Here is a 12,328-nt window from a genome sequence, read left to right as displayed (position 1 = left end):
AGCAGCCCAGATGGCCTTTTTAACCCCGGACAAACAAAAGAGTCTGTCACTTTACTTCCATCAACTATCTCATCAGTCCGTGCTGACTGCAAGGACAGTCCTTCAAGCATTAGGGTTCATGGCATCTTGTATTCTGGTGCTTCCCAATGCCAAACTGCATATGAGGAAGCTACAATGGTATCTCAAAATGTATGGACACAGCACTGCCAGGATTTGGACACTGTCATTCAAATAATACCTTGCCTTCAAAAGAATTCTTGTGGTGGGCTCAGGAATGTCACCTAAACAAGGGACTCTCTGTGACCCGGCCAGAGGCAAGTCAGATTTTAACGACAGATGCCTCGGACATTGCTTGGGGAGCTCATCTAAATGGAAAGTGGATACAAGACAAGTGGCCTGCCAGACTACAGCATCTACATATCAACATGAAGGAGATGTTAGCAGTCCAGTTTGCATTAATGGCTTTCAAGGAGTTACTTCTTCCAGGGCAGGTGTTGATTCTAACAGACAACACAACTGTCATGTGGTACATCAACAAGCAAGGTGGAACACATTCTTATCCTCTATGCAGGCAAGCAATGATTTTATGGGAGACTGCGCTAAGCTTGCAACTAACTCTTCAGGCAAGGTTTCTGCCAGGAGCACAGAACTCCTTAGCAGTTGTGTTAAGCAGACAAATCATGGATCCCCACGAGTGGAAACTGGATCTTCATGTATTTCAGAAATTGACAGTGTCATGGGGAACTCCAGACATAGATCTGTTCGCTTCTCCACTAAACCACCAGCTGCCAAAGTATTGCACAAAGGGGTTTCATCACACAGCTTGGAAAGTGGATGCTCTGTCTTTCAGTTGGAAAAACCTTCATGTGTATGCCTTTCCACCTCTGCCTCTTCTTCCAAAGGTACTATTAAAGGTCAGACAAGACAGGCCAAGGATGATTTTGATAGCTCCAGATTGGCCTCGGCAACACTGGTACCCACTACTACGGAGTCTGGTAAAGAAGCCTCCATGGCCTTTACCTCTGATTCCTCATCTGTTATCTCAGAAGGACGGTCATCTGCTCAATGTCAAGCTTCACTCTCTTCATCTAACAGCCTGGCATATTCTGTGTTGAAACACAGCAGGTCTCAACTTCCTCAACAAGTTTTAAATGTGATTATGGAAGCTAGAAGACCTAGTACAAGGAGAGTGTCGCAGAAAAATGGAAGAGATTTTTATTTTGGAGTACAGCAAAGAATTTGGAGATTTCTGAGCCTAATTTGAGTGTGGCTCTTCAATATCTTACTGAGTTATTGGACAAAGGTTTGTCCTTCTCTTCTATTAAGATTCATGCTGCAGCAATTTCAGCTCACTATGATTGTGACCCACCTTTGTTTTCGCATCCTTTGTTCAAGCAGTTTCTTAGAGGGGCAAAGAATATAAGACCCCCAGAGCTCCTACTCCTGCTTGGGATCTCAATTTTGTGTTGGAAAAACTTACTCTACAACCTTTTGAGCCTGCAGCTACTGCTGAATTGAAATACTTGTCATGGAAGACTGCTTTTCTGTTGGCTATTACTTCTGCAAGAAGGGTGTCTGAGTTGCAGGCCCTTATGGCAGTAGAGCCCTTTTGATTTTCCATAAGGATAGGGTATCATTACGTACTAATCCTTCCTTTATGCCTAAGGTGGTTTCTAGTGTGGCTTTAAACCAAACTATTCATTTGCCTACGTTTTATGCAGACCCTCAAAATAAAGGGGAAAAGATTTTGCACACTTTAGATGTACACAGGCAATTGCGTTATTATTTAAGCAGGACTAAGGATTTTAGGCAGTCTCAGCAGTTGTTTGTTTCTTTTGCTTTGAGTTCACAGGGCAAGCCTGTGTCAAAACAAACTATTTCTAGGTGGATTGGCTTTTGCATTGCATTTTGTTATTCCCATCATGGCAAGGAGATTCCAGCTGGGATTAGGCCTCATTCCACTAGGGCTACTGCCACTTCAACAGCATTTCTAAGGGGGGTGGCAACTAAGGATATTTTGGAAGCAGCTACTTGGAGTTCAGTGCATACTTTCTCTAAGCATTATCACCTTCCTATCTACTCTAAGTCTAGGGCTGGTTTTGCCACAGCTGTTTTGCAAGGCATGTTGTCAGCTCCTACTTCTTTATGATTTGCCAGCCTCCCTTACCTCTGCTTTGGGATTCTACCCAATAGTAAGGACTGCAGCAATGGAAAGCGAAGAACATAGTACAGTTTTGTACCTACCATAAATGTAGATGTTAGGATTCCATTGCTGCAGTCCAAACCCTCCCTCCTTCCCCTCTGTGTTTAGGGGTGGTTGTGTAGGTGAGTTTACATGTTTCTATTTTTGTATATATTCTTGTATATATTGTACATGTTTTTGGTGCAGGTATTTTGGGCCTTGTCTTTTTAGGGTCTTCTGACATCTGGGGCAAGAAAAGACTGAGGATATGACGTCGGTCATGCGCATTAGTACCCTGACGTACTGACGTCAGTCTAAGGCGCCATGACCGACGTCAGCCTTATACTCTGGTATTCGGGCCGACTGGACGCGGACTATACCCAATAGTAAGGACTGCAGCAATGGAATCCTCGAACATCTACATTTATGGTAGGTACAAAACTGTACTTTTCCTTTTTCCTTAGGTTTTGCTTCTGTAAGAAAATGTTTTTAATTTTTTATTTAGATACATTTTATTATGTTGTAAATGTGTATGGATATCGAAGGCAGATGACTGTAAATGTGCCCACATGCGCAAGCACACACACACAGTCCATTGAGTTCTTGTCCTTTGCATAGGAGTCAGTTGTGCTCCATCTTAACTTGAATCATTGAAACTGGTCTTTCTGTTTGTGAAATTAAATGTTTTGGTAAACAGATACTTATGCTGTTTTTTGTTACACTGTTTGATTCAAACAATGCACAGTACACCTAATTCAGTGTTATAGTTGCATCCAGTTTTGATCGCTCATGATAGTGGGGTTGCACAGTAAGTTTCTATGTTTGGTACACCTACATAGAAAGAAACTGCAGCATATTGCAGAATTTTGTAACCATTAAATCAGTCTGCAGTGTTATGCTGTTGATGCTCCACCAATGTCTGAATCCATGGTTATCTGTATCATTTTTTGTTTACCTTTTGAGGGTTATCTGTATAATTTTTTGTTTATCTTTTGAGGGTAATCTGCCATTACATCCAAATAATGTTATTCCTGTCATAGTTAACATGATTCACAGCAGACTTCTCCTCCCTCCTTATTTTGGAGGAGTGGACCTATTTCCAGGTCTAATTTACCCTTGCACATGATGTACCTGTTTTTGGAAGTATTTCCCTATTTTCAGGCTTGATTTCTCCCTTCACACAGTTTTCTGAATCTCTTCATCATAAAAGATTTTAAAGCTGTTAGGTACACAGAAAACCACACTACATGAGGCACTAATATGCAGTAGCAATTTTTGCCATCTTTTCTCTCCTTTATTTCATTCTGCTGGCTGTCTCAGTACCCCACATCCTTGCATGATATGCTGGCACTCCAGTCAACCTCTGGTCCAATGCCTGCAATTATGCCAGGGAAAGAAAGGAGCCTAAGAATGCCCTGGGGTGGGAGTCAAGCTCTCTGTCAGCCATCTGGGTTTTTTTTACTTAAATTTGGCCTACCCTTCTGCTCTGGCTCTTGTGGTATTGTCTGCAGTGGAGACGTGTAGTATCACCCCACCTCTGTGGCAGCTAAGCCATGTCTGCACCCTTTTCCCCTCTTCAGACCATGACTTTTCAACCGGCCATCTCCAGTCTGCAACAGAGATTGGCATAGGAGGCATTTCTTCAGTCCTGTCCAAGAAGGGAAATTCTCAAAGCTCTGCAGTTTGTGGCGGCATCCATCCCCATGGTTCATTTTGCTAAACTAAATTTGAGATCAATCCAGTGGTACCTAAAATCTTTTTGGTCCCAAAATTGTCACCCTTTGGATGCTCAGATCCCATTAATTCTCTTTCTAAAAGGAGAATTACAGTAGTGGATCTCACAGGTGCAGTTCAGTCAAGGGCTTCATTTCATACCAGCAGTTCTTATTCAGGAGCTCAAACAAATGCCTCAAACCGAGTTAGGGAGCATGGTCAAGCTCCCTATGAGTCCAGAGGCAATGGACCCAAAAACAAATGAAGGAGCATATCCGTGTGAAGGAATGAGGGCAGTCATTCAGGTCCTGCAGAATTTTTTGCACTCATGGAATCCAGGTCCCCTCAGGATCTTCACAGACAATACAACAGTCATGTGGTATATAGAAGTCTCATAAAACAAATCAACACAGTAATTAGGAGTGTTCATAGAGATCCATGCAATATTTCAGAAGTAAACGGGATATATTACTGTGCAGCTAAATTAATAACTGATAAAGTTTTGCCACAAGAACACAGGGTAGTGAGGGAAAGAAAGGGGAGAAATCGAATACCATCATGGAAATATCAAGTAGAGAAAACTATAAAGCAGTTAAGGCAAGAAGTGTCACTGTCAGAAGACTATAGAAGAGGGAACAGAGCAACAAAAATACTAAGATAGATAGGTGTGATAAAAGCAATCCGCAGTACTAGAACAGACCAGGATCTGTCATGCACTGTCACAAATAAAATTTCGGCACAGGCAGAAAAACTTAGAAGATATGAAGATAAATATAAAGGAAAAATACAAAATAAGCAATTTATTGATGACCCCAAAAATGTTTTATAGAGAATTGGGAAATAAGGTAAAAGGAATTGAAAGACTGCCAAAAAAAGAAATAGATACATTTTTGAGAAGTATCTATGAAGATCCTGTGGAACATAACAAAGATGCTAAATGGGTAGAAGACGTTAAAATAAATAAGAGGTAGAGGATAAGAAATGGGATGAAAAATGTGTGTCCTTTTAGACCAAGGTGGAGACATTCTCGACCTTTCCTCCTCTTAGCTAACCTTTTTCCTTTTATTGTTGCATTTTTTTCTGGGGTCTCCAGGTATCCTGGCTTTGAGATAGTCTGAGGATCTTATCCTCATACATCTGCTTATGTACCCTTACAACCATGGTTTAGGTCATACGTCAAATGTATGGAGGGTTTTGGCTTTGGTACCTTGGTAGGATGTCCAGATTATTTTGGTGAGATAACCCAACAGTGATCAGTAAATACTTTTTAAGCACAGTGTACAGTGGAGTACTGCTTTCACACAGTTTGTTTGCAACTACATGCAGAGAAATGGGTTGAGGAATGAACAGCACAGAACAAGGAAATTAGGACAAAATGTGTGTCCAGCTTTAATGCTAATATTACAGGTCCTCATCAGCTTTCTTTTGAGCAGATGTGTGCTTTAAATGCCTATCCTTTTGGCTATCTGTATGTAAATGTTTATTTAAAACCGTCAGAATTGTTATAGCTTTTCTAGATTTTCAGAAGTAGCTTCTGCAGATGGTCATGTTGATCTTCTCAGCTCCTCCCTTCTTTAGGGGTATTCCACATCCTCCTATGTCGTATCTGTTGCACTGAATGTTTTTATCCCCCACCCCCCATCGACTTGATAATTCCTGCTCAACTTGATCACAAATTGGAGAAAATACAAGCTTAATATGGACTGCCCAGTTGTGGTGCCACTGCCAGGATCATATTTTCATTGGCAACTACCAGTGAAATGCAGTAGGTATGGATCTTGATGGACACAGTATGGCAGTAATGGTTGCCTAAAATAGTGGTGACCTGCCTTGCTACAGAAGCAGACAAAGTTGTCAGTTGTTCACTAATCACCTACTGCTTCTTTAAAAACTTTTTAAAATGAGTAGCAGACGAACAGTACTAGATACATCGATACACAGTGAGGTGCACTGACAAAGGAATACCAGACAAGTGCAATGTTCTACTGAATTATTGCTCATCTATTTCCATAGCCAGATAGGAACATAGATAAGTAAATAAGTACATAGAGTAAGATAGGTAGATTAAACAGATTTAATAATCATCCCATTTGTAAGGCAATGGGCTCCTGCCCCCCCTTACACCCTCATAAATAAATATAGGTGGGTGTCTGTCTATGTCTATCTAAAGATATATATCTATATATCATATATATATATATATATATATATATATATATATTTTTTTTTTTTTTTTTTTTTTTTTAATGGAGGTTGGGGTGTTAAGGTGGCACCAGTCCACCATTACAAAGAAAATTAAAACAGGCAGGTTACAGCTGTCTGAAATATATTGTGTTGTGTATGTTCAGTGTTGACTGCAGACTTCTATCCACTAATCAAAATGACACAGCAGCTGTCAAGTTACATTACAGCAGTATAATTTTGACAAGCACTGAGAAACATTTTAGTTTTTTTTTAATGTTGTCCATTATTGCCAGCAGTGGAGCTTTTATTATAAAGCTGTCACAGAAAAACTTGTGTATTTACTGCTGTGATGCATTTTTGCATGGCCATACATCAGTGACTGTAATTAATAATGTTGGCAGTGTGAAGGATTGTGACAAGGTGTTGGTCTTGTAATGTTGTGGACACATAAATTGTATGATGTGTTTTTGTATTACAAGAAAACAAGGTATATACATTTTTAATTTTCTTTTCAGGACACCTTTACACTGTGCTGCATCCTGTAATAATGTCCAAGTTTGTAAGTTTCTGGTAGAATCAGGAGCCGCAGTGTTTGCCATGACATACAGCGACATGCAGACTGCAGCTGATAAGTGTGAAGAGATGGAAGAAGGTTACAGTCAATGTTCCCAGTTCTTATATGGTAATTACATTATTAACACTTTAGAAATAAGGTTTAATCATCAGATATAAAAGCATTGAGAGATTTTAGAATCCAGTTATCTTCTGGTGCTGCTACCGGAAGACTGTGAACATATAAGTATTTCAGAAATTTCAAAGCTTCTTATATTATTGAAAAGTATATGTGAAATGTATTTAGCATTCATCAGCTGTTTTTTGTCTTTGTTTTTGTAATGCATCACTGCTAAGAAGCTCAGCTACTTTGCACATGCTGCAGGGGTTCATAATTAAGTCACTGCTGCAGTAGCATAAAACTGTATGGCAGAGAGCCTGCCAAGGAACTGACTTCTGGCCAGGGGATAGTTCTTTTAAGTGCCTTACTGATGCACCGTATGTCCACTGGAACATAAGTGCTAGTATAAAAGGGACATATCTGTGCCAAAATTCAGAACTTTCTTGCCCCTGAAGAGTTCAGTCAGGTGCTCATCTACACTGCAACTTCAGTTTCAGTGGTCATCTCATAAATCAGCTTTTTAGACAGATAAAAAACAGAAAAACTAGTAGTCTTAAAACTTTGTTGATGAGCTCAGTCGCAATAATTTTCAAAAGTCATGAAACTTAGGCAGTGTTTCAAAGCAACAAGCCTTTATTTGCCTCAGATAAGCGTTCCTCAGTAACAAGAAAAATCAGAATTACTTTACAATGTTAAATATATCAGCTTTTATACACTTAGAAATAGGTGTGGAAAATATATGTATTGTTTAATTTTAAACCAGAGTATTCCAGGCAAACAAAAATAAACAGGACCGTAAAAGTGCATTTAAAGAACAGCAAGTACCCGCTCCCACACAGTACTACTGATTAAATCAAACTAAATCCTAGTTAAGGAAAACACTACCTATCTATTTGCAACCCACATTTGAAAATCGGGTATTAATAAAAGCATTACATACATATGAAAAGACTGACTTTTAACTAAAAAGACCAGGATGGGGATCCATTCCCCTCTTTCTGCTGTGACATATGTGTAGATTACAGCCTCTCTTATTTGGGACAAGAAAGCTAAATTTTGGCATCTGTACATTCCTTTTTCATGTCAGGACACTCGTGCTCCAACAGGCACGTGGTGCAAGAGAAAGACATCCAAATACTGTTGTATACTTGCCAGATGTCTGATCCATGGCAGGATACGTCCTCTATAGATGTAAGCAACTGCAACAGTGATACAATCGAACAGATATTGCTATAGCAAGTATACTTATACAACTGTACTTTTTCTTTTTTTGCTTGGTATGCATTATCACTGGAAAAATTGAGGAAAATGTTATCCAAAAAAATACAGATGTTTTACAAATGATGTATGGCCACTTTGTCTCTACAGCCCTTATTGGGTGTTTTTATTGAAAAATTCAGCATAGTCATGTGTTATCAAGTAGATGCTGTCAGTGTGAAAATGCATCTTAAATGCATTACATATTGAGCCTTATGCTGATGTTTTTCCATTTCACTGTTGCAGTATTCCTTACATTAGGGATTCCCTGCCCAGGGCAACATTCAGCCAGTATACCAAAGTCTCTTAGTTGCATAAGGTATGCCGGACATTACACACACACTTCCCCACGTACAGCGTAGTTCATAAAGGTGACATCTGGCTTACCATCCTCAGAACTTCTTTGCCGCCAGTCCAGATGCCATCCTTGATTGTCAATCTGAACTATCACTTTGTTGCTGGTTCACCAAGCCTTCAGGTAAGTGCCCCGCTGGGAATTTTTTGCATCTTAACTTTATTTGTGTTGCTTGTGGGGTTTATGTCATCCAGGAAGGGTAAATGTCAGTGTGGGATAGTCCCAATAAAGACTGCCACGAACAGGGCTTATTCTGTCTAGGTGCATTCCACGACCATGTGGCCTGTTCCATTTTCCAGGCCTCTGTCCCAAAGACACTACATAGTCACATGTTCTTCATGTTTCATTGTTGCAGTCATCACACTTGGGTTATCCTGCCAGGGGTAGCCCTCAGTCGGCCCAAATACCAGAGGCTTAGTATTTCTGCATCAGTTGCTGTTGCTCCAGGACTGACGTCAGGTTGTCAGTGGTATAAAAACTGGCAGCCAGTGCCATTACATCAGTCTTTCTTGCCGAGTAGCCCGAAGCAGAAGCAGTTCACACGAGTGCCGGTCGGCTGCTACCTGAGTTTTCATTTCGGAAATTGAAGTTGAAGTCTTCTAAAGCTAAGTACCCCATTGGGGATCCTTTTTTCTTGCTCTGACCGATGTCAGAAAAAGTTAATAATTGTCTCGCCTGTGGAAAGCAAATACCACACCGAGATTTCCATTCTTACTGCGTCACCTGTTTAGGCGCAGACCACGAAATCCCTCGCTGCCACTTTTGTGCTTTGTTCAATGCCAGAACTATATGTCGTCAGGCCCTTATAGCTAAATACTTTCGCTCTCGATCTCTGTATTCCGAAATGGCTTCGGTAAGCCATCTGACTACCGATCTTCTGAAAAAACATAAGGATAAAGACAGAGACAGACCGCACAGGTCCAAAACTGCCGATAATGCTTCCATTAAGGTAGTCACCAGTTTGCTGGTACTCAGTGAGGTGCTTTCACAGGCCCTAATGCACGCTTCTGTGGATTCTCAGGCTGCTACTAAGACCCATTCGGAGTCCGGTATGCCACAAGACTTCTTTGACTGTGGAACCTGTGGATGTCTCTGCCTTAGATGGGTCTGAAGCCGCTGTGCAGACACCAGTTTCCGAGGAAGTTCTTCGCACTAACTATATTCAACACAAACCGACTACTTCGTTCGCATCTTCAGTTCTTTCTGAAACTACTGAGTTTCTAAGGCCCAGGGTACGAACTATGCCTAAAAAAACGACGACCCAAGCTCTCAAGCACCTGCTTCCATTCCTCAATCTCAAATGCTTAAAATGACAGAAGACCTTATCATGCTGATTAGGGGAAGCCAGCCTACCCCTTCTAAAAGAAAGAGACTTGTTCCCAGCAGCTTTATCTGACCAAGAGTCAGACGATTCTGAGGATGTTCTTCGTGTTTCACTGTTGCAGTCATCACACTTGGGTTGTCTGCCTGCAGGTAGCCCTCAGTCCGAATACCAAAGATTTAGTATTTCTGCGTCAGATGCTGTCACTCCAGGACTGATGTCAGGTCGTCAGGGGTATAAAAACAGGCAGCCAATGCCATTACCTCAGTCTTTCTTACCGAGAATCCCGAAGCAGAAGCAGTTCGCAAGTGCTGGTCAGCTGCTATCTGAATTTTCGTTTATGAATTTAATAATCCTGAAGTCTTCTAAAGCTAAGTATCCTGTTGAGGATCCTTTTTCCTTGCTCTAACCGATGTCAGAAAAAGTTAACAATTGTCTTGCCTGTGGAAAACAAATACCTCACAGAGATTTTCATTCTTACTGCTTCACCTGTTTAGGCCCAGACCACGACGTCCCTCGCTGTCGGTTTTGTGCCTTATTTAAGGCCCGAACCATTCATCAGGCTCTTTGTCACTAAATTCTTTCACTCTCAATCTCCGTATTCTGAAATGGCTTCGGTAAGCCATCCGACTATCTTTTAAGTTTTTTTGAAAATCGGTAAAGGCAAAGACAGACCGCATAGGTCCAAAACTGCAGACGATACTTCCGATGTTCTTCGTGTTTCACTGTTGCAGTCATCACATTTGAGTTATCTGCCTGCAGGTAGCCCTCAGCCGGACTGAATACTAGAGTCTTGGATTCCTGCGTCGGATGCTGTCTCTTCTTCCATGACTTCAGGTCGTCAGGGGTATAAAACATGCAGCCGATGCCATTGCATCAGTCTTTCTTGCCTTGCGGTGCCCGAAGCAGAAGCAGTTTGCAAGTGCCGGTCGGCCGACTCCTGAAATTTTCGTTTTCAAGTTTCAGAACCGAAGTCTTCAAAAAAGCTAAGTACCCCGTTAGGGTTCCTTTTTCTTGCTCTTAACCGTTGTCAGTAAAAGTTAACAATTGTCCTACGTGTGGAAAGCAAATACCTCATAAAGATTTTCATTCGTACTGCATTCCTTGCTTAGACCCAAAGGATAAAGACAGAGACAAACCGCATAGGTCCAAAACTGCCAACGATGCTTCCGTTAAGCTAGTCGCTAGTCTGCTGGTACTCAGTGAGGTGCTTTTGCAGCCCCTGATAACCACTACCTCAGATTCGCAAGCCTCTACTGAGACCCATTCGGAGTCCGGTATGCCGTGAGATCCTTCTTTGACTACGGAACCTGCAGATGTCTCTACCTTGGATGGGTCCGGAGCCACTGTGCAGGCGCCGGCTTCTGAGGGTGTATTCAGGCCTACAGACTTGCATTTTAAACCGATGCCATCTTCATCCAGGCCTAAAACTCGACCCACGCCTAGAAAACAGACGTCCAAACCACATGCTCAGGCCCATATGCCTAAAAAACAAATGCTTAGAATGGCTGAAGACTTTATTACCTTAATTAGGGGAAAACAGCTTTCCCCCTCTAAGAGACCTAGAACTGATTTTCCTTCGGATTCTTCTGACCAGGAATCTGATATTTCTGTTTCTTCTGATTACCAGGATTTGCCCATATCTACCTATGAGGATTCTGATGCAGAGGATTCCATTCCCTCTGCTTCCCCTCCAGAAGAATTTTCTTTTCATAAAACCTTGCACACTCTTAGGGAGCATTTCTGCTGGGAAAGCCAGGATTACTTTGACTCCAAAAAGAGGCTTACGGAAGTCTTACTCCTCCTTCAACACAGGCCTTTAGCTATCCTGCCTGTTCTGGACATTGTAGATGATGCTTTCTTGGAATCTAGCCTTTCCCCAGACATACCTCCAGCTCCCAGAAAACCTGACCGGTATTACAGAGTAATACAGTCCTACTACGGATCCAGAGACCATTTCCCAAGGACCAAAGGGCATTAAGGCTACTGCTGCCAAAAACCCTACCCCTTCTGATAGAGATTATAGAGCCTTGGAGACAGATTGGGTAAGAAGGTATATACTTCTGCTACTTTGGCCATTAGGGCTTTAAATTCCCAGTTTCATATGTTAAAGTACCAGCAGCACATTATGGGACTACTTAAACAGAAAATTATGTTGATTCCTGACTGTGCTGAACACAAAGAATTACAGAATTTAATGCATTTTGCAGAACAAGTTGGTAAACATACTTTGCAATGTGGTTTTGAATCTTTAGAAGCATCTTGCAGGGCTGCTGTCACTGGGTCTGTACTTAGAAGGCATGCTTGGCTTAAGGAGCAAAACTTGCCAGATCATTTTAAAGCTAAATTACTGGATGCTCCCTTAAACCAAGACCACCTATTTGGCAAAAAAGCAGAAGTCGTCCTCAAAAAGATGGAGAAACAAACTAAATCTGTGCAAACTGTTACAGATTTTCTGCAAGTACAGCCTCCCAGATTTAGTAGGCATTGGCCTTCAAAGGATTGGTCCTTTCCAGCCTCTTCCAGGCCTTCTCAGTCCAAACCCAGGAACAGCAGACCACCTAGGTTACATTCTCAGGCTACGCACAGGCCTAAGCAGTAGGGGGCTCCCACTTCCAAAGCAGGGAGTAGTTAAGACACCCC

The 12,328-nt window shown here is 41.6% G+C and overlaps 1 protein-coding gene across 1 annotated transcript in view; it reads left to right on the top strand.

The window, feature by feature from the left end:
* The window catches only part of TP53BP2 (tumor protein p53 binding protein 2), a gene marked incomplete in the record, with an annotated part of 1,836,298 nt that overhangs the window by 1,571,396 nt on the left and 252,574 nt on the right, over positions 1-12,328 (top strand). The window contains 1 exon segment of the mRNA XM_044060198.1: positions 6,595-6,761. Within this exon segment, the coding sequence (XP_043916133.1) occupies positions 6,595-6,761 (167 nt within the window).

The sequence above is a fragment of the Protopterus annectens genome, chromosome 1.part2 (assembly GCF_019279795.1).
Source record: "Protopterus annectens isolate FY-2018-M chromosome 1.part2, PAN1.0, whole genome shotgun sequence".
Taxonomy (NCBI): Eukaryota; Metazoa; Chordata; order Ceratodontiformes; family Protopteridae; genus Protopterus; species Protopterus annectens.
This window is presented reverse-complemented; position numbering and strand designations above follow the sequence as displayed.